The sequence below is a fragment of the Anser brachyrhynchus genome (assembly GCF_964034855.1).
Source record: "Anser brachyrhynchus genome assembly, chromosome: 2".
Lineage (NCBI taxonomy): Eukaryota > Metazoa > Chordata > Aves > Anseriformes > Anatidae > Anser > Anser brachyrhynchus.
Window position 1 is genome coordinate 21,223,430 of NC_137695.1, and position 24,010 is coordinate 21,247,439.

Here is a 24,010-nt window from a genome sequence, read left to right on the forward strand (position 1 = left end):
TACATCATAAAAGTATTTTGGAACATCCTTTACTATCAAAACTAAAGCTTTTAAAGTTTCCTATGTTGCCACAGGGACTCACATCTACCATTAAGTGGATAGAGTCTGAAAACATCAAAAATAAGAAATCAGAAATCTCAGCTAATGTTCCTCTTGGGGTAACATTCATATAAAACTGAACTTTAAAATACAAATCTCATTTGCAATAAATATCTATGACTGTTTTTGTCAGAAGTAGAGAGCCAATAGTGTATACTGTAAGGATTTGGTAATTTTTCAGCATATGTCTGGAAACCATTACCCACATCGTTCCTGCTTATCTAATGGACAAAGCACAGTATAATTTTTTAGGTTTGATGTAGTCTCATCAGTGGTATATTCCAGTGCCTGAGCAGTGCTTAATGATATCCTAAAGGGGAAGGCTACTCATTAGCAGCAGTAACAAAGCAAAGCAGCTCACATAAATTAATGATCCATTCTCCCAGTACTCGACATTGGGAAATATTAGCTTTGTTTTATTCATCAGAAAGACAGAGAAGCTAAATAAAATGGCTTGCCACAGCTATGCAGGAAATTTGTAGTAGGCCCAGGAAATCTCCCAAATTCCACTTTGGGAGTTTAAATTTCAGCAAGGGTAGATGTGGAAGGAGAGAGATTTGTTCTGTTCTGTCAGAAAGAGTTTCTCCTTTACCATCCAAGGAAATATTGTTAATGAATATCATCAGTGCTATTAGGGGCAGCTATTACTTTGAGGATAGTGGGATCTGTGCCCATCAGAACTTTATAATTTGTTTTTTTTGTTTTTTTTTTTTTTTTATGAGTCTTATTTCCTTTGTGCAGTAAGTGAGGCTAATGCAAATAATAGCTCCTATGCTGATATCATATCACAAGGGAACAAGATATGTATGGTGCCAGCTCTCAGTACAGATTCCCACTAACCAAAAAGCCTTAGAGCCATTCCTATGTACTTACTACTGACCTTATTACAAGATGGGTGTGTTGGCTCTGTCCTACTCTTAGTTCTTTATTTTACAATAACTATATTTTACAAATAAATACTGATAAATAAATCCCACTGAATTAGCAGGATATTGTCTAAACATACTTGGCAGAACATATGTCCCACAGATTCATAAGAATTAACTTAATACCACAAAAGTTATTTCACGAAAATAACTTCATCAGCATTTCAAAGAGCTACTTAAAAGCACGTTGGTTTCAACATGCCATTAGCAAGAGATGTGTTCCATTTTTATTTTGAAGGAGAGACAAAGAAATTAAAACAATACTGCTATGTATTGTTTCAGAATTTAGAGACATACATTCATGCACAGTTTTATCTCTAGCAAGAACATACCTGTTGGAGGCAGTGTTGTGGGTTCTGCTGGTAAAAACTCCTGGAATGGTAAACACTCCTTAGATAATGTGATGTCATCAAGTGCTACACCATCTTTGGGACCTTTTCCAGCTATCCCTTCAAAGATGACTTGGAAATCTTCCTCTCCATCTCCAATCAGGTTCAGTGCCTGGCTCTGCCAGAAATTTCCCTGGTTTCCAGTAAGACTAAGGAGGATTCTTTCATGTTTTGACATAGTCCTCTGGTAGACAATCAATGATCCAATGTGAGCTCCATACATATAGTAATAGAAAAGTATCTGTAAACAAGAGCAATAGCCTCAAGTATACAATTGGTGAGTTCAGACATATTCTGCTACAGTATTTACCCTAATTTTTAAATGGAGCAGCATTAGCAGCATTCAGTCTAGCTCTGTGTTTTACTAATTCAAAGACGATTTAATTAAAACACACACGAAAATGACTTACTATTGAAAATTTTTTAATTATTCCATAAATCAAGCTTGGAAATCAGCATTACGATACTGTGACAGCTGATCTTGCATCTCTTTTGAATTACTTCCATGTGTAAATGCAAAAGAAAGATTACACTTGGTAAAAATAAAAAATAAAAATTAAAAAAAATAGAGGAATAGAGCTGTTTACAATTTTGGAAATAACTTCAGTTTTCTGGTGTTTGTGATAGATTACAGAGTGTATAATTAGAAAATAATATTATATAATCTATTATGGGAGCAAAATGGGCTGCATAAACGCAAAATAATAAAATGAAAAGTAAGTAGTCCTTGGATCAGAAAACTGTGAATTTCAGTAAAAATGGGAAAAACAAATTAGTAAGTCCTGAAGTAAGATCAAGTACATACAGAACATAGAAATAAAAACAGACTTCTCTCTGCTATTTTCAATTCAAGAGCAAAGTAACAGTTGTATTTGATTATATTAATACTTAGGCTAGTTCAACATTGTTTCTGACAAATATAGAATATTTCCAAGAATGATATAAGACCCTGAAAGAAGGCAAGTCATGCTACATTATGCAAGAACACACCTATAGTTCAATTTTTTCCTAGTCTAATGCATAGCACAAACCCTAAAGAATGAAAACTCCATCTTATTTATTATAGCTATAAAAAACATAATAGCAAATATTATGATACCCATGTAAATGTTAAGTCAACACTCTCTGTATTACCTAGTGCTACAGGATTTCATAAGCTTCTGCAGTCTTTTGCAAAACATATACTTAAAATAATAATAAAAATAATTTTATTTAATTGATTTTCTCTGCAGTTGATTAGTAAAGCTGTCAACGGCTTTGTGTTACAATTCTTATGAAAATTTTATTATGGTCACTTTCAGAATATCTTCTGTGCAATGCAGTAGTCCAATATAATTTTTATTAATCAGGTTTCTTGCATGGAACTATTCCTATTTACCTGCTGTTTTCCTGTCCTACAACTACTCTATTTCTTTTAAAATCCTTTTTGTAAATTAATTTGTGCATTCAGTATATCATTAAATTATACAATACTTTTCACATTTTTAAGACTAATTTCTATCCCTTTTTACTACAGCTAAATTTTGTTTGATTTTCTGACATTAAATTTTGAGCTGATATTTCCATAGGACTGCACACCACTCTGCTGCTGATTGGCTACAGTTCTTTTCAAAGCTACCAAACTGTACTATGTATGTTTTTCTTTTATGATCATTGAATTCTTCTTTCCCTCGCCATGATACACACACACACACACTCTCCTGGTGCAACTTGAAGCCATTCCCTCTTGTCCTACTGCTAGTTATCTGTAAGAAGATGCCAATTCCCAGCTTCTATTTTCTATTTTCTATATCTATTTTCATCAACTTGTTCTAAATTACACTGAATAATTTGGTATTTGGAAATAACATACTGGTATTCTGTAATGTCACATCATTTTGAAGTATCATATATAGTGGTAAAGTCACTATTGCGAACAGTTATACACACAATTTTGAGCATGTATACAAGTCCTTTCAGGACTGGGACTGCACATATATGACTTACTCTTGAGTCAGGCTTGAGCTATGCCCACTGCTAATTCCTATACAGAATTTCCCTTGCATCAGAATGCAGGCTAGCTCTCTAGCCTTCATTCTCCAAGGTTCTCTAGATGTGGTCATTTATCTTGGCTACTTAATGTTTTCAAGTCTATCCTGAAGATTTTTTCACACATTTTTGATTTATGTATTTGTTTTTAAATAAATACTGTTTTTGTTTCTAACTAAATATCAGATGCAAGAAAATTCAGGAAATACAAGTACAAACAGCCCTCCCCACACCATATTCTTTCTATCATGCGCCCTTTTAAAGAACTGATTTTTTTGACATCTTTCATATATGTTATTGACATTTTTCATATATCTTATTAAAACTTCTTGGCTTCATTCTTAAATTCTCTCAGAATTCTCAGTGTATACCACCTGCATTTTCTTACTTAATGCAATTGAAATTAAGACTTTTTTCCAACACCATCTCTTTTGGTGTTATAGTCTCCAACAATGCTGCTTCTTCAAGGCTGGTTCGAAGGAGCAGCTCGCAGGCTAGTACTTCCACAATGCCCTGCAGTGAATATTAATCCAAATAAGGTATTTAAACTTTCCTGCAACATTTTCAACATAGTTATTTTCTCATTCCACTCTAGTATATATAGGCTTGGTGGTTTTTTTAATAGTTTCCATTTCCAAGTAGTAAAATTATGTGTCACTGACAACTCGACACTGAATTTTCCCTTTTCTTTCTCAGATTTATTTTGGCATATTCTCATTTTTTTTCTACTTGGACAATTTTCCCTGGCTTTCTATTCTTTTTCAAGCTTGGTCTGTATAAAAAAAAAATAAATAAATAAATATTTTTTTTCCCCTCCCATGTACTTCCCTTTATGTTTGCTTATATATATTTGTTTTATTGGCACAAAACTCTTGTTGTCCCAATGCTGTAAAAGTTCATCTTCCTTTGACTTGAATGGGCCTAAGATTCCAAACTAATTCTGAAATAATATATGATGTAGCATTTCCTTCTCTAGTAACTCACAGAAAGGAGCAAAATACTTTTGGGACCATCTAATCTGCTGGGGTGAAGCTGTTGCTTGGAACAGTTGTTCATTACATGCATTTTCCGTTACAAGAAATTTCACTTCCCTTGGTTAGCTGCATAAATCAAAGCTTCAGAACATGTCAGAACTTAAAAAACAAAAACAAAAAACAAAACAAACAAACAAAAAACTACTGAAATGTCATTATTTAGTTACATTTTCAGGCTTCACCATGGATGTAGAAGTTTTGTTTGTAGAAAGTACATAGACACAATGTTTTTTGTAGATGTTTTTTGGCATGACAAATGTAACTGTTTCCAATAGTTATGTTTTGAGCACTTCATTATATTTAATGTGTAATACATTATGTATATTCAGACACAATCCTGTCATCTTCAGTTCTTCCACTTTGTTTTGTATATATGTTTTACTGTTCACAGATAGAAGTTAAATAGTGGAAATGTTTTTTTTTGTTTGTTTGTTTGTTTAACCATAAAAACAGATAAGGTCAAGAAAGAGATGTTTTCAAATACAAAACTAAAGAAAGAAGCAAACATATACAAGCTCAGGTGAGCAGAATTTGTGTAAAATTTATAAATACATTTTAGCCAATTTAGAAAATGAACTTAGAAAATATGAGATCCAAATTTGAAGACATTTTTTAACGGCTAGATAAAGTTTTGCTACTGACATTATTCATGTTTCGTTTGGATCATAAAATCATCCCATTTATGTTTAAAACTTCATTACTTTCTATCTATAAAGGTGTTTGGGAATTATCACAACTAGATTTCTAAACTAAACAACTAGAATTTCAGTGAAATTGACTGATCAGAAATCTCAAAACAATCATAACTCTAAGTTTCAGAAAAAAACTCTTTACAGGTTTTGATTTTCCTTGTAAATGAGACTAAAAGTGAGATAAATGGACATAGAAGCAGATGATTGGTAATTTTTAACAGAGATGTCATCAATTGTAAAACACTTTAGGACTATATCAAGCTAAGATAGCCCTCATTCAGTGAGCATGGTGATATGATCATATAACCAGTTCATCTTGAAGTTTTTTTTTGTTTGTTTAAATAATTCCTCTTCATCTAGATTTTCCTCTTGAGAGAGCTAGTTACTAAGGCAAGGTACAGTAGATATGAATCTGAACTTGCAAAATGGGACAAAATTCTAATATAAAATGATTACGTATCCTGTTTTACCGGCAAAAACTAAATGAAATTTTACATTTTCTATAAATATAAAGGACATTGATATTTCTCAGGTATGCACAGAGATACAAAACCAGTATCACTCATAAACTAATGGAGTAAGAATTCCATTTGTGGCATCAGGAGTAGAGATGCTCCAGATGCTGGAGAACAAAGTGGTTATGTTATGCTAAGACCATTAAAAAGCTGTTGAACAAGTGTAATTGGGTAAAGGTAAAGAGCCAATAAACACATAAACACTTCTGCTGCCAAGTTAAAAAGATCTTCATATGTGAATAGCAAAACAATTAGCAAAAGAGTAGCTTGAATGTTGTTTTCAATCACAGTAGTTCCAAAATTCTTTACCTTAAATTCGAGTGTGGCATAATGCTTAGACCACTATTTATTTGTTCACAGTTCCTTTCAACTCTAATAATTCACAGAAAGGAAGGATTGTCTTTTTTGTTAGGAGAAAGTCCAGAATCTTAACTAATAGAAAAATTATTTCCTTAATCTCAAATAAAATGGTTAAATTATATGTTAACACCTCCCCCTCCCTTTTCTCTTAACTATTTTTTTCTGTTTGTTTGTTTTTTCTTTTTCTTCTTTTCTCTTCTCCAGATCAGTTCTTTAATTCCGGAAATCCATTCCCAAATTTATCCTAAAAATGTTAAGCCATTTTCTGCTCCTCTAATTTTCTTATGTCTTTCTAAATTTTGGGTGAGTGATTTTCTGAAGGCTAAAACCCCTATATTTCCTCCCATAGCAGCTCCATTTATAATAATTTATAATTATTATTAATTTATTTATAATAATCCTCTCCATTTAAATAATATGTAGATGTTAGAAATTCAGATACCACTCATCTTTGCCTTGACATTTGAAGACGATTTGAAAACAATAAATGCATACACAGGGGAAAAATACCATTTCAAAATAGCACATAGTTCAACTTTCTGGAAAATTCCCTGAATTTTCAATATATATCAGCGTCTCAGAAATGTGTTTTGAAAGCTATATTATGAAACTACAAATTACCATTTTAGTACAGACTGTAAAATATATATCACAACTAGAAAACCTTTTAATCCAGATTTGCAAAGAAATTATCAGGATCAAATCACAACAATATGTTGTAACACCTTAGAAAATAAAAGCTTATTTTTCTTCGGTTTTTAGAGAAGAGTCAATGACAGCTTTCTGTAGTGCAGTGTTCCTTTTGAAGCTGTATTCTTTCAAAGCAACTTGTTACTGTATTCATACACATTTTCTCCATTAAAGCACATACATAGTTGTAGGCTAATTAGGGCTGGAGTTGCATAAGGCATATTCTAAATTACATATTGCTTTCACTGCTGACTTCATTTCAATCTCCTTTGAAGTACTTATGTACAGAAATCATTCTTCTCCCATAACTAGCAATGAGATTCATGTTTTTTCATGATTCCAAGGTGGAAATAGTTTGCTTCTTCCACAACGTTTGTTTTTATCAAGAAATATCTCATTTTAGGAATATTATCTTGGTGTAATCTAGAAATCAAATTCTGCATTCCTGCTAGTATCGCACCCCACGTACCTTGCAGTTTTTATTCCTTCTGCTTAGCACAGGGCTAGCAATCCTGGCTTTCTGTCCTGGCAGCTGAAGAAATGAACTCTTTATAAAAATATAATGACCAGATGGCTCTTGCAATGTATGATCAGCAGCTGGTCCAGTGCCCAATTTTGTAGTACTGCTTGTTCTGAGGCTCCAGTCAAAATCATCATTTTCATCTTGCTTCCATCCACAAATATCAAACTCAAAATCACAATGCCCAATAGAGGTACCTGAAGGATATTTGCAAACACATGAAAAGACCTTTTTTTTTTTTTCAGAAAGTTAATTGGTTACATACATTACAAACTAGTACACAATTACCTTAAAAAAAAAAAAATCAATAGAGAGAAAACCACCCATGTGTCTTATTAAACAGAGTATTTTTAGTGCCCTATAATATAATTGTGGGGCAAGATAAAACTGAATATATACAAGGTAGATGTCTGTGCTCTTAGTGTAACCAACACTGCTGTAAGTATAAAAAAATAAAGGTAATTTAATATAGCAATCTATTTTAGGGCAAATTGTCTAGCTCTAGTTTTATAGGCCAATTCATGCCCTCCATAAGGCACCCAAGACATCTGCAGAAAACTAGCCTCTTCTTGGAGGAATACTTTAAAGCCAGGTGAGATCCCTGTAGTGCTGAAAAAGATAAAAAATGCCTATATTTATGGAACAAAACCCCATCCAATTAAAAGTACAGAGCACTAGAGAGACACATCCTCCATGCAGACACAAACAGGCAAAACATAAATGTAGAAGTGTTTACTTTGAGCTAAATCATACCCGCAGTTAGTTTACTTCAACATATTTCCAGAAGAATTCACAGGTAATTTATTATCCAATATGCAAACATAGATAATTATCTACACTTCTTCTTGAATTGTATTTAATGCGTAGAAAAATAGAAGGCTGTCATAATTTTGATTGATATTTATATGCCACAACATGTATGCTCTTCACTGATTTTCTAGTCTTGAACGTCAAAACAGTCAATGTGGTTAGCCAACTGCCCACATAAATTAAGGTTAAGTCAATTATACTGGTCCAAAGGTTTAAGCTGCATATATTTCTCTACTATGCATCTATAACTTCATTATAATGATTATCAAGCAAGACTAAACTTGCTGAAATAAGCTGGAATTTTGCCAGAGCCTTCAAGAGACTTTTGACTGTGCTTTTTGACTTACTATTGCTGGAAAGGAAAGTACTTTGAAGATAAGTTGGGAAACTGAATAGATCATTTGGTCTGACAGTGTAAGAAATGACAAAAGCTTTCCCCTAAAATATAAACAAAACTTGAACCTCTTCTAGGGTCTGATAAAGTTCAGCCACTTAAAAGTAACTTTATTTAATTGGCAGCTGGTCAGATGCCTCAGTAATGAGGCCAAGGAGTCAACATCCATGGAGTCTACACATGGCCCAAAACAGTACAGACAGCTGCCTCTTAAATTTGAGGCTGAAATCAGGTGAAAGATTTATTTTTTTTCTATTTTTCACAAGATCACACGGGTGGAAGAGAAGTCTGAAACATTTTCTTATAAATATGAACTAGTAAGAAAAAAATAACTTCACTTTTATCTTTGTCTGAAAATACAACGCTATCTTAAATACTAATAATAACAACAACAAATCCCTAATGCACTATAGGATTACCATTTATGCAAAACATAGATAATAACTTACCTCAACTGAATATAACTGTCCTCATCTTTTGCTATTTGATCATTTAGTTACATATTTCAGGATCCTAGCTAAAGCAATTTCTTCAATTACTCACAAATTTCATCTCTAGTCAACAAAAAATCATCCATGCAACTGACCATTTTACTTTAAAGTCATGTTTTAAAGAATCAAGGCCTTTATACAAATCCCCTTTAAACAACAAAAGCATAAAGACTTATCTCCCTGAGACAAGATAGTAGGTAACCTCCATTCCCTATTCAGCTGTTTCACATAGGGATAGAAAGTTCATACTCTTGATGTTTTCCTCCCTTATGCATGACTTAGAAGGTTGAGATGCTACATGTGTATGAACAGGAAGGACTCTCTATGTGGTAGGCACACAGTTCTAGGTGGATACGTCCCGTAGTAGTTAATGAAATAAGTTAATATTGGCAGTGCTTACTTAACATTAAATTTATTCTTAAACACAAGGAAATAAAAAAAAAGTCTGAAGAAAACTACTGCTTCAGCTGAGTTGCAACTCACACATCTCAGGGTAAAACAGCTATGTCTAGATGAACAAGCAGTATGGAACTATAGAAGCAGATTTGTAGAGCTAAATACATGGTATTGGGGACCTGATTGTACTTGGGACCATGGGGAAAAGGTCAGGAAAGAGGACTGAGGTGTGCACAGGCTGAATGAGCAGCAGAGGTTAGAATGCATTTGATGCTCTCCTGGGCATCTTTACCAGTCATTACCTCTTCCAGCAACATTGTGATCTAATTTGTTCTCAAGTACATGCAGTCAGAAAACCATACTAGTGGCATTGCATTTAAAGAAAACACATACCACTCATTCAGTGTCTAATGGAATAATTTCTAAACATTGGAGTCTTCAGTACCTCTGTAAAAAAGTATACTTGAATTATTTTACAGCATTGAAAGTCATGCAGCTAGCTAAAAAGAGCCCTCAAGAAAGAAAACAAAAACAAGGTACAGATCTCTCAATAGTAATTTAACAACTTTATGAGGCATAGTTTATATCTCAGCATCTAGGTTATGTCTAGACGTTGCTAATTAGACTTTGTGAGTATCAGCTTGTGATACGGTCCTATTAACAGTTTAGAGTTTCAGGAGTATTAGAGAGATTAGGGACTAGTTTCTTTTCAATATTTCATTAACTAGGTTATGATGACTCGTGTACAGAGCAAAAAAGAACTGTGGTTAGTGGTAGTGATCCATGAAGGCTTACTGCTAAAAGGTACTTTGGAGAAGTCTTGAAACTGCACAATTCTCATGTTTTTTAAACACAGTTGCCATGCATACCTATTTAGTGTTTTCTATCATATTTTAACCCTACTAATGCTTTTCCCTGTCTTATAAGTTTGAGGTTTTCAAGCTATTGTTCTATGGGTCAGCAATGATAAAACAGTTCTTCTCTGCTAGCTACAAGGAATGAAAAGATGTCACAAAGAGCGTAAATATGTGCTTCCTCAAGGTTGGTCTCTTCAGAAGCAGTCTGTCTTACACAAAAGCTGTGAAAACATAACTAGCCTTTTTCTGTGTTCAGGGTACTAGCCTTACATTCAGAGTGGTAAGAAATTAATAAAGTCCATGACCTCAGTTGGAATATTAGCCTTGGGATGATTTGTCCTGGTTTATGACCTAAAAATAAAAAATTTCTAAATTATCTTTGAAATAGGCTGACTAGAAAAAACAGGTCATGAAACTAATTAATTATGATGACAATGAAATCTTTTTTGTCATCACAATATCATCATGTATTGTGATAAATGTGTACACCATTTTTGCAAAAAGAATATTTTCACCTATTGCTGTTATGCATTTCTATTTTATTAAATATATAAGGCAGTTCCAAGAAAAGGAAACTGAAATTCTTCAGTACATAGTGAAAACTTAAAACGGCATACCTATTTCAACTTTGGGGTGAAAAAAGAAAAAAAAAGGAAGAGAAAGATAAAGAGAAAGAGAAAGGAGAGGGACGGGGAGGGGGAGGGGGAGAAAAGTCAGGGAAAGCAAAAATTAAAGTCCAGTTCCTGATGTTGTTACTGAAAATTCTATTAAATAGCTTAGTGACATGCTGTCCCTGGTTTGGAAATCAATTAGAAGTTTATTAGTAAGAAAATCATTCAAAAAACACAGTTTCTTTGCCTCATACCTCCACTTCAAATGCTATCAGTGGATTTGTGTACCTTTGCTTCACAGAATTGTATTCACTAAGAAATTGATAAATTGTGTTCATAACCTCAATAAAAATGAGGCTACTTTTCATACTGTAGCAAACAATGGAGATCTGATTGTGTGAGAATTTTCTACAATTTTATGAGAAAAAAAAGACAGTGTTAGTACTACCTAAACAATATATGTGATCCTTTTCTCCAGAGGAAAACCCATTTCTTATTAAACACCATTCTTTGTATCTGATACTACAGATGGTGTTTCTTGATATCTCTTGTAAAACTAAAATTGTACTGTATTCATAGTAAAATAATTTGCTAAGAGATCTGGCAATCCTTGAAATATCAAAGAAGGTAAGTCCCTATATCGCAAAGATATTATACTTGATGCATTTTTTCAGCTTTAATACATTCTCTTCATATGGAAAGCAGATTTTTACTGTGTTTTAAAGACAGATGCTTTCTGAATTATTTTAAGAAATTCACTAACAGCACTTTTTATTTTCCATCATATTATTTCAAAGTAAATAATAGTAATTTAAAATCCATAAAAGCCAAAGAATATAATTAAATTATTACCTTCATGTTTGCTGTCTTTAGTGATGAGCTGCCAGCAGTCTTCAAGTATTAACAATTCACAACTGCCATGGTTATTTGTGATAATTATATTTTAAAAAACTACTATACTTACTGCAAATGGCAGGGCTCTCATCTGAGTTATCTGCACAATCATTTACAAAATCACAAAGATTATCCTTTGGGATGCAGTACTTGTTGGCACATGTGAATTCCTGTAATGTGCAAGGTCTGTCTGGGATGAGCAAAGGGGAACAATCTTCAAAAGTAATATCATCCACTGCCACATCTCCCATGTAACTGACACCACGTTTCGCCCTGAAAAGAATCTAACAAAAAATTATACAGATATTACAGTAAAACATGGATAAGATATGCATGCATCATGAATAGAACAGAAAGCAATTGTTCCTGCAAATCTTGGAATAGGAATTGGTCAATTCTTATTCTTGTAGCACAGTCCTTGTAGGTACAGTAAGCTTGTACCACTGTGTGTACAGATCTGTCACTATAGTTATTGAAGGACCATTACCACAGGAAAGAAAATGAGTGATACAAATAGATACTAGCTCCTGCTCTTCCTGAATTAATAGCAAGGGTTCACTTACTTCTGCAAAGCGTGAAATGTATTAATCTTTCACCCATTATTCCCATGAAAGTTACAAGTTAAAGTTCAATTAAAAGCCATTCAAGACAGGAGGGCAATATAACATATTTTTAAATGTTCCAGACTGTCTCTATGTTTTTTTCTTTCATTGTTGTTTTGTTGTTGGTGGTGGTTGGTCGGTATTTTCTTGTTGTTGGGGTTATGTTTATTTGTTTGCTTGTTTTAGAATGAAAATTAAGCACGACATACTCATGACTAACCATCTCTAAGATGCTGAAGCATCAGCTTATATTTGGATGTGCATATCATGCTCAAGACTCTTTTTTTTCTTAATCAAATGCAAAAATACAATTCTACTGCACACTAAGGAGAAGGAAGTGGAATAGTTCTAAACCAAGTCAGTTTCAAGGATAGAAGGGATTTCTGTCTTAAAAATGGATGTCTGTCTAAAATCAAAGAGGAGTGAGAAATTTACAAAAACTTGTGTTCAGTTCAGGTAAATGATCAGACAGCCAAAAATATTACTTTTTTTTTTTTTTGTTATTCAGAAGGGGAGACAGAGTGGGGGGGTGGGGGTGGGGGGGAAGGGGGCAGAAAGGGAAATATGGTAAATGGTTAATGCAAATATGGTAAAAGGTAAATGCAAAACAAAAGTATCTAAGGCCAAGCTGTCTAGAGAGAACATAAAATATGAATACGCACCTGAAAATTTGAACGAATTCCCAAGAACACTTCTGCTCTGTTCCATTGTGGACCTTGGCTGCCGCTTTGAGTCCATAGTTTAGAAGTCTTGTTACCAGTTTTACAGAGTACCTGAAAAGGAAATAATTACAGGTCACAAAATATCTTTCCATTACCAACACACTGCAGGTTCCTTAATTTTGTCTAGAGTATCCTGTATAATTGATCTCTATACCAACATTAAATATCAAGTGCAAAAGGATTTGCCAGTGTAAGCCACTATTCAAAGAAAATAATGCTTTAAAACTTTCTGATCTGCTCATGAACACACTCTGCTCTGGGTCTTATCTCAGTTAATTTACCCACTAATTAACTGGAACAGTTAACCACAAATAAAAATTGCTCAGGAAAGGGTCAAGATCCATTTGTAAAACATGAAAAACAGCACTAACAACATGTATGAATAGTTCATGCATTTACTACATTGCATTAGAGTGCTCCATTATAGTTCCAGGAGAGATTTAATGTCCTGGTTCTATATGATCATATGAATGATTTTTTTTTTTTTTCCCTATAGATAAAAACTTGTTTTTACCTTCTTAAGACTGTATTTTACTTGTTTGGATAATAGAAGACTCACAAATACCTATAAACATTTGAATAGCCATTGAACTGGAGAAACCTAACACTTCAATATTAGCACATTAACACAAAGTCTTATATATGCTTTACTCCATCCTCTTGGGCATCCAAATTCAACTGAGCTAATAACATCCAGATAGGAGTTTGATGACGTTTCAAGTTGTGTCTTCAATCAGTACTCACAGAGCTAAACATCAGTTCACCGGTTGCTTGCACCACTTCTGCTTCCAAGGATTTATTGCTACTTTGTGTAATCTTCTTAGGGTACCCCAGACATTTTTCATCTTAATGAAAAAAATGCTTTTTTGAAAATGTATGTAGTCCCATGTGTGTGCATGGTATTGTATAACAGGTAAGTTCTGGCAAGCAAATAGCAGATCCTCCCACTGAAGAGCTTTCATTCCAGAGGAACAAAAGAAACCAATGTTTATTTGGAATGGAATGGAATAGAAAACAAAATGATACCTGGCTTTATAGACAACAAAAACTGCTCACAGAAGACATGAATTTTAAGGCAAAAATAAAATGGAGAAAAACAGAGGTTACAGATATTATCTGAGAGAATATGAGGTGCTGAATAAGAGATTTTTCTTACTCTTACATACATGCTATACAGGTGTATGAATATAGATATAAATGTTTGGGACAATATAGACAGATGTACAATTTTCCACAAACTGTACATTACCTATTAAATTATAAATCCAATTCCTTCATCAGTAATTCATATTTTCTCTCATATCATGCCAGAAGTTACAATTTTAAAGATGAACATGCCCATAAATTTATATCTTATTAAAATCCAGGGCTTCTCTGTACCCTAATTTACCTGAAAGCTTTGCAGGTTGTTGAAAAACGGCTTCTAATACTTTGGTAGAGTTAGCTATAAAAACCAGAAAAAATGTTTCCAACAATTATTCAAACTGAAGTCGCACAATAAAGTGACAACTAATCAGTGTTTAAGAAAGCCACAGAAACACAGGAAGACAGACACTCCTGCAAATAGCATGTCCTTCAACATGTCCTACATTACATTTGATGGCATGGACACAGACTAAGGTGGAAAAAACCGAACTTGTGAATTAAACAAAAATGTGATAGTCATGAGGGAGAAGAGTAAAAAAAGGATATAAGTGATATTCAGCCATAGAAAAGATTCACATTTGTATAATACTTATAATCTTTAAAAGAAAATAAAGACATTAAATAATTATATTTTCTCTCTCTGAGCAGAGCCCAGCAGCCGCCCCATGTCAGATCAGAGCCAGCTCCAGCTGGCTTCAAAAGGGACCTGGTCAGAGCCAAGGCAATAAGTGATGTTGTTTGCACCTCGGTGAGAGCAGATTTAAGAAAGAGGAAAAGCTTCTGCACAACAGAAGCTGGGAGAATGAGGAGTGAGAACCAGCCCTGCAGACCCCCAAAGTCAGTGCAGAAGGAGGGCAGGAGGGGCTCCAGACCCTCAGCAGCAGTTCTCCTGCAGCCTGTGGAAAGGCCCCTGGTGGAGCAGGCTGTCCCCCTGCAGCCCACGGGTCCCACATGGAGCAGATCTCCACGCTGCAGCCTGTGGAGGAGCCCCTGATGGAGCAGGTGGATGTGGCCTGGAGGAGGCTGCGGCCCATGGAGAGCCCCCGCAGGAGCAGGCCCCGGGCCGGAGCTGCAGCCCGTGGAGAGGAGCCCCCGGTGGAGCAGGGGATCTGGGGGAACTGCCACCTGTAGGGGACCCGTGCTGGAGCAGTTTGCTCCTGGGGGATGGCCCCCATGGTACAGAGCCATGTTCTTGAAGAGCTGCTGCCTGTGGGAAGCCCACGCGGGATCAGTTTGGGAAGGACAGCATCCTGTGGGAGGGACCCCATGTGGAGCAGGGGCCGAGAGTGACCATGAAGGAGCGGCAGAGATGAAGCGTTAGGGACTAACAATAGCCCCCATTCTCTGTTCCCCTGCTCTGCTTGAGGAGAGATGGTAGAAGAGGATGGATGGAGAGGGAAAGGTGTTTTCAGTTTGCTTTTAGTTGCTCCCTGCTCTAGACTAGTTAGTAATAGGCAATAAATTACATTAATCTCCCTATGCTGTGCCTGTTTTGCCCGTGTTGGTAATTGTTAAGTGATCTCCCTGTCCTTATCTCAACCATCAATCCCTTTTCAATCATATTTTCTCTCCCTTTGAAGATGGGGAGTGAGAAAGCAATGTGGTGGAGTTTAGTTGCCCATTAAGGTGAAACCACCACAACAATTAAGCAATTGAAATTAGATACCTATTTACAATGTTTAAAATGCAATAGTTTTGTGATTTTCCTTTGGTACATCTTAAAATCAGTTAAGTTATAGATGGGGGGAAAGTCAATTACGTAATAGAGGGACACTGTCTCCTGCTAGAGGCAGTGGTTGGAACTGAGATTAAAAAAAAAAAATCTCACTATGTTTGTCTTTTGTGGTGGTACCTTCATCCTGTGATTAATTGGGCTGTTAATTTCTGCAAAAGCATCTGTGGACTTACTTCCAAGTAACACGGATTCCTACACTCTTCAGAAACTCTGGGACACTAGGGCAAATGAAAAGAGGTCAAAACAAATTGACCTGTCCCAAAACTTTAAACTGAGAACAAATCATCTTTATACTCTGATCTCCCTCTAATTCTGATGAACTAAAATTTGAATACCTGCCAGTGCCCTAGGAAGATCTCTATTACTTGGGAGAAATTCAGTGATATTTTTAATTTGTTTAAGAATTCAAGGAAACACAAAACATGCTTCCTCTGAACAACTCGCAAGACGAATGCATTGTCTGGAGGACACCTAGTTTTCTACTGTCAACATACATTTTAATTTCATCTTCAAAACAGTTGAATTCTGCCAGCTTTTCATTATAATTTTGTTATTCAGTGTAATTGAGCCAGTGAGAATTTATTTATAAAATTAAATTCACTGGCCACAACTAATTTGATACTCACTGCACACATGATTGGGTATCATAACATTTATGATGATGTAAGTTATTATGCAACATTCATGGGAAATTCTCTTATATTTAATATGATTTGTGGAAAGAACATGTTGAGAACAATTTTGCTGTTTTATTCAGTCACTTTGTAGTGACTCACTTGATCTATAAGCTGCTGAACAGTTAGATTTCCTTTACAGAAATACTTCTATTTTAAATGGAGCGAAGAAAATTGTATTGATAAGAAAGCTTGTTATTGTTAAGTCCTAGAAATAACTCAGTTTCTTACATTAATATAATTAACTATTGAAAAATATATGTTAAGCTTTCCAAGGAATAAGGTATTTCTACAAAATTTCACAGTGATTTTTGAAACAACTACTACTTTTTTCTAACTCCCACATTCAGCCAAAAACCTCAGTTTCCAAATACATACTGACGCTTCTCAGTGTTAAGGGGTATTACACGGTACTTTTGCCTATATGGAAGTTCCAACCACGATACGTGTATAAAGGTCATCATTTTGGCTTGCTGTAGAAACTTATATTTTCCACAGCTTACACAAGCTAATGCTTCCTTCAGATCTTAACATACTGAGAGCAGTAGAGTGTTAGCAATTATTCATTTTTGTTTATTAGCAGCCTAGTCTCTAATGAAACTAAACGACAAAGCATTAATTTTCCAGCAATTTCAGAGAGTAAAAATAAATCAAAATAAATAATATCTCCATACCTCCAGAGAACCTACTGTTGAACCATTCATATGGTTCCAGAACACAATTTTGCACTTGGGCCCCGTAAGGGAGATGACTGGGGTAGCGATGTCAGCAGTGTGACCAAATTCTCCGTTCGAGCTGTCTGCAAACAAATACCAGCCTTCTGCAGTATACCTGCTCAGAGAGAAAGGTATTTCTTTATTAAAAGAAAATATTTAATCAAAATTAATTCAAGTCATACTAAAGTGGTAATATTTCTTTATACAGATATAGCACTTTCTAGCTGGGTATCTGGATACCCTTTAATTAATAAATGTATTACCAGAATTCCACAAAATCCCTTGAAAAGTCATCTAGTACTTTTATATCACATCCAGACAAAATACAGAGCTGAAGTCTGCCTTTACCCACAATATCACATCACAGCAGATGGAGGGCCTTTGAGCCCATCCTCCCCCACCCCACCCACCCATCCTCTTTCATCAAGAAAATCAGAGGCCTACTCAAAGCTGGGGTATACATGGATATTTCCCTGCTTGAAGTCAAGAAATCCCAAGATATTGGGTGAAACTCTTCCTGCTGGGAAAGACAAGGCTACCTTTGCAGTATGCATCAGATTCTGAGTGTACGCAGAGAGTTTTAGGGTTTTGGGTAGCTGATATTTGGTTCCTGAAAAACTTTCCTTTCAAAGAAAAAGTGGCAGTTGACCAAATACAAGATTCTGTTCTCTTTAATGGAGATGCTACACACTCCATTGCTGAAAAGATCCTTTCCAGCAAGGGCTTATAGACTTGACTATAGGACCTACATTACTTAAAGGTCCTTACCTGAAATACCTTTATTAGGATTTCCTGGCTTTTCAGTTTGCCTGTTTGGCCAAGCTCTGAGCTACAGCTCCAAAAAGTAGCATCACTGCAATCGTGAGAAGGCAGTGACTGTACCAATAAGTATTGCCAAGAGAAATGTGGGTTATGCCAAGAGGTTGTTCCCAGACTGGAAGTTTTTGCAAACAGGAATGGTCAGGACTACAAGGTACAGATTCAAGAACATATTTTTAATTCACAAGCCTGCTCTAAGTAGGTAGACTTAGAACAACATAAAGGATTATAAGACTATTGTCTGTGGTATGACTCAGCAGTTACTTAGCTGTCTTTGCTGCACCAGCAATATTAAACAAATATTGCAAAACCTTTTTTTTCAATAATCTACTGAAGTCTCTTTGAAAAAATCTGATAAGCATTTTTTTCTTTAAAAGATGTTATAAATTTAGAAAAAAATAGCAGTTATTTGAACAAAACAGATTACAGTGCTTACATTGAAATCAACATGTATTATTTAAGTGATAAAATAAATATGAAATTAGCACATACAGGTTTATCACTGTAAAGTTACCACAAAGTTAGTAGATTAATTTTTCTGTGTATAATAATTAACATTTAATAATAAAAAATAACATATTAAGGTATATTACTTAACTTGTAGGTCAAGGAGAGTCTGAATTGCACCTTATATTCAGTCATTTTAGGAGCAGTATAATCTAACTAGAGGCACTACATAGTACAAGATAGGCTAGAAACAGGTAAAATTATCTCTATATTCACAGCAATTTGCTCTGAGGATTTGAAGTCCGTTCATTCATTCATTCATCCTTAGAATCAAGTATGCAGTAATTTATATCTAATATGACCTGTGACAGACTGATGGTCTGAAAACAGCTTGATCTTCCTGGGTAGCCCAGGGCAAAGAATTTTGCACAGTATCTCCTTACCCAACCTGTGGTTGCTCATAAGGATATATTTAAATGAAAATCCTTTTCCATCTCTTCCTCTTTCTTGACAGAAAAGACTGCTAAAATTTTTCTTCATAGGGAAAATTAAAACCTAGTAATAACTACTGACATAAAACAGCCCTTGAAAAATCCTTGTAAATCAGCATCTGGTTCATTGCTTGTTACGTAGAGTACTCTTTCCACCTCCCCTGGTCTCCTAACAGGAAAAAAATAGATTAAACAGACAACTGCTCTAACCATGGGCAAGTACAGAAAATATTTTAGTAAGTGAAAATTGCAGACAATTCTGACACTATAAATCTTTTTAGTACAGAAATTACAGGCTATGTCCTTCAGCAGGGCTGAAGGAACGTGTAATTATAAGAACTTCCATGGATCAGAAGAGTGGGAGCACTAGTTAGTTAATCAGCCACAGTACAATCCTTTGGCCATTAAGCACTTTCTGGAGGTTTCCCCAAACCTTACCTAGCATGCAAGAATGAGAGAATAATTCTTTTTGTAGATACTGGTAAAGATGTGTGTAAATTAGTGAAAAGAAGTGGGTTATTCTCATAATTTTTTTTTAGCTAGGGAAGATGATTCTCTAAACTGTTAATATATTTGCTTTATTTAAATATTAAGTGGAATACTAAAATATCTCATAAAATGAAGAAATTTATTGCAGGAAAAGATAACATCATTTTGCAGACAGTTTCTTACATGCTAATTGGAGAATGTGAAGTACACATGATTCATAATCAAAAAATGAAGACTTTTATATAAAAATTCAATAGTCTGTGGGATGGGTTTCCAATACACTTTTCCAATATACTTTTAGATAGAAATCAGATACTTGCAAGAAAGTCACTGTCATGATCGGAGTTAACATCTTCTACTGCCACCCATAAAATAGTTATCTACTCTGAAGAGTTATAATGTTCCTTTCTTATAAAAGAAGAGCCCAAAATTTTCTAGAAGCAAACAAACAAACAAAAACTGTTTCTAAGCCATATACAAGTACATATTTTTGAAGGAGTAAAAACGCTTTAAAAATAAATCTCAAAATGTGGGTCAAACCTTCATTTGGCATAGGTCAGACACATTAAAGGTGAAACCTCTAGGGATTGTTGATAAAGATAAGAGGTATTCTGGTAGTATTCTAGGGGAAAGCGTAATGATCGGGGAAAATCTGAATCTTCCCCACAATCTTATTTTTGTTTTCATTCAGAAGCAGAAGAGAGGACTGGCTCTGAAGCTTTTGTTTTATCACAGATTCATAGAACCACACAAGAGTTGGGAGACCTTGAAAGATCATCAGGTCCAACCTTTCATGGGAAAAGGGAGCCTAGATACTTTGAATTTCTAAAAATAAAATAATACTAAATGTAAAGAGCTGTATCTCAAGGAAGGAAATCCATACTTCCTGAATTACTTTCCTTTGATCCTGGCAATTTAGACATCTTTATAATTACTACATGCATTTACATCATCCTTGAGAAAGTTGGAAATGAACTATTGCAGAAAATAACTAATAAATAGAGTAAAATATATACAAGCCTTAGGGTAATTCAGTAATAATACATCCAATATAAAAAGTAATAAAGCATTTTTGTTAAAACAGCTTCTAATAAGCTGGTGTGACAACTGAAGTAGAAACCTACATAGTTACAGATTTTTCAAGCAAGTCTGCATTTGAAATATTCATTTCCCTCCTTTCTTCTGAAGAATGATGTTGCTTCAATGTAGTAATATATTTTTTTTCCCTCAGCTCTGAGTTTTCTACTAGAGTCTTGCCTAGAGATAGAAGAATATCCAGTTCTCTTAAGGTTTGTAAAAACATTTAAAAATTCAGAATTTGCTGCTGGGAATTCATGTCTTCAGTGGCCTAAGACTATCAGTACAATATTTAGAACAACATTCAAGAGGGCTGTTTACAATCAGCAGAATGATAAAGAGGTCTGAAAAGCAATAACACTTAAAAACCTCTTACTTCCCAGAATATTCAGTATCAAGTTCAGACCTCTCAGTGAGATTAGTTTGAAAGAGCAGTAGGGTACAATCAGTGCTCTGATGAAATTCAGACATCCATCTCTTACTTGGTGCATTCAGTCTGAAGCAGACCAAAACCACATCTGTCTAGATAATTCATGTCTCATAGTGCATACTTAATATTATTTTTGCCCTTGTTTCAGTGTTCGCTGCAAGGTTACATTTAAAACTAGTAAACCAGATTAAGGTCCCTTTGGTGATACACTTGAGTGCTACCTACACAGTGGGTAGGTCACAGGGAGAGTATGTGGTTGCAAAAGAATATTAAGGATGTGTGGGAAAGTAAAGGAAAATGGAAAGATCAGAAGGGGCTACCTAAATCTGTGGAGAGCATCCTTGTTTACGTAATCTTCACTCTTATCACTGATGACCTATCTATCTATGTTGTTGTTTAAAAGCTTTCTGCTAATGTCTGTCACCGACATTAACTTGCAGCATGTTTGCTCAGAGAGCAAAGGAATCTCTCTCTTTAAGTCTTTAAGCTAGCTGGTATAGAGACGTGGAATTTACAGGAAGATGAACATACAGTAGGGAGATGAGTTTGAAGGAAGCAATAAGAAATCATATATTTGCATATAGTTCACATGTTATAGTACTGGCATTCTCTATGGATGTATCCTTTGTAGCAGAGGCAGCTAATACATAGGTGATACCCTGTTCAGTCTGTCAAGCTGTGACTTTTAAAATGAACTATTTCTTAGTTGGCATATATATGCAGTCACTTGGTATTCCAAAACTTTCCATAAACCCAAAATATCAGTCTTTCTTACTCTGTACAAAAGTTGTTCTCTGCTTCCCTATATCTATTCTTTGAATGATTTTCAGCAAATGTAATAGTTTCTTCATTCATTCTCCTATGAAGACAGGCTGATATAGCTGGGGATGTTCAGCCTGGAGAAGAGAAAGCTCTGGGATGACCTTATTGCATCTTTTCAATACTTAAAGGGGGGTTTATAAAAAACAAGGACAGCAACTTATTTGCTCAGGCAGACAATGACAGGACAAGGGGGAATGGTTTTAAACTAAAAGAGGAGAGATTTAGATTAGAGGTTAGGAGGAAATTCTTCACTCAGAGGGTGGTGAGGCACTGGGACAGGTTGCCCAGAGAAGCTGTGGATGCCTCATCCCTGGAGGTGTTCAAGGCCAAGCTGGATGGGGCTTTGAGCAACCTGATCTGGTGGGTGGCATCCCTGCCCATGGCAGGGAGGTCGGAACTGGAACTGGATGACCTGTAAGGTTCTTTCCAGCCCAAGCCATTCTATGATTCCGTGATTGCACATTTACTGACCTGACCCCTCCTTAAATTCCTTTCTTTCCTATTCCAAAAACTAATCCCCACTTCTTTTGATATTATTATTATTATTATCCTTTAAACTCTAGAAGTCAATGATCTTGACTTCTTGATATGAAGGTGAGTAAATCTGGCATTGCCTGTATATCTTATGAAAGTGCTGAAATTCAGCATAGTAAGTTTGCAGGCACCCCTGCCAGTAGCTGCAAGATCCCAGGCTTGTTTGGAAAATTATTTCATGGAAAGCCTCTTAAAGTGTTGGCAGCAACAATAGATTTCATTAAAATCTTGATACTTGCCCTTTGAAAATAATTAATTTTACCTCTTCTCAGTACTGCAAGCATTTCCTATATAGTGAGATTCCTATGACAGTGTAATTATCCTAATTAGTTTCAGACAAATTGCCAACATTTTAATGGATGTAAAAATTTCAACATAAACAACTTTGCATATTTTCATACTGTGATTTTGTTAATAACTTAGTACTGAAAGTATCTTTTAACATATTGTTAGCAAAGAATGTGCATATATAAAAGGATCCTTGCTGTATTTCCCCTTTCAAGGCATTCAGGAGAACCGTGGGAACTGAAAGCACTAAATGGGAATTGATAATGAGGGAAAGATCAGGTGTGTTAAAAACAACAACAAACAGTTGGAGCCCATCCAAAGAACTAGACCTAGCTGAAATATGGAAGTGTTATTCATCTGTAGTATTGTCAGGTGAAGACTCATGTTGTGACTTGCTTGTTTCACAGTAGTAATTATCGTTGTGATGTTTGAAAGCGGATCAAAAATTAATCAGCTGAACTTTCCTATACACAAAGTCAGAAAGGTTAAACTCTAACTTAATTTAGTGTTGGACATCTCTCAGATTTTGGTAATTCATCTATGTATCTTCCACAAATTGTTTGTGAATCCCTGACTGAGTGTTTAGATGGATGCAAAAGATACCCTTTACTCTCTGGTTTTCATTTAAAGTGAAAACTAAATCTGGTTGGAGAGCAAACAACTCCTTTTCATAAATGAGTTCCAATTTCTTCCAATTCTTAGCTATAACAAGAAAACACAAAAAGGCAAACAAGAAATAGAAATGCCAGTTTCCTGAGAGGAGTAAGCATGCCAATGATTAGCACATGATAGAAAATTTGACATTCAAAAAGCAGCAGCTACCACTTACAACAACTGTAGTAGATCCCTCAACATTGTATCTCCCTTTAGAAATACAAAATAATAATTAAAAAGAAAAGAAAACAAAAATTTGTAAAATTGCAGTTTCTCCTCTAAAGCTAGTTACTTTTTCTAGATTCTTCAGTCAGTACTATTCAAATAAGAAGAAAACAATATAAAGTGCCATGACCAGGCAGACCTGGCTGGAGAACAGACTGGCAAATTAGTGCACACAGACATAAATTTGGTGCTTTAGATTAGTTAGTGATAAGTTAGTATATAATCACAGCAGAAGAGAGATGAGTAACGTGTAAGCACCTAAGTCTTTGCTTAGTGCTCTGGCACAATTTTTCATATTGTGCTGAGTGCCACACTTCCGTATTACGGCAATCAGAACCAGTAGTATCTAAAATTAAGCAGAAATCGGAGTACTCACATTAGCACACTTGAAATACAGCACTGACACACAACTTACAGCCAGAGAGCAAGGTGC

The 24,010-nt window shown here is 35.1% G+C and overlaps 1 protein-coding gene across 1 annotated transcript in view; it reads right to left on the reverse strand.

Moving 5' to 3' along the window:
- The window catches only part of MALRD1 (MAM and LDL receptor class A domain containing 1), a 271,441-nt gene that overhangs the window by 154,673 nt on the left and 92,758 nt on the right, over positions 1–24,010 (reverse strand). The window contains exons 21-25 of the mRNA XM_080581229.1: positions 17,260–17,416; positions 12,971–13,081; positions 11,777–11,990; positions 7,203–7,450; positions 1,358–1,655 (exon numbers count right to left, since the gene is read on the reverse strand). Coding sequence (XP_080437355.1) covers positions 1,358–1,655; positions 7,203–7,450; positions 11,777–11,990; positions 12,971–13,081; positions 17,260–17,416 — 1,028 coding nt within the window. The remainder of the gene's footprint in view (positions 1–1,357; positions 1,656–7,202; positions 7,451–11,776; positions 11,991–12,970; positions 13,082–17,259; positions 17,417–24,010) is intronic.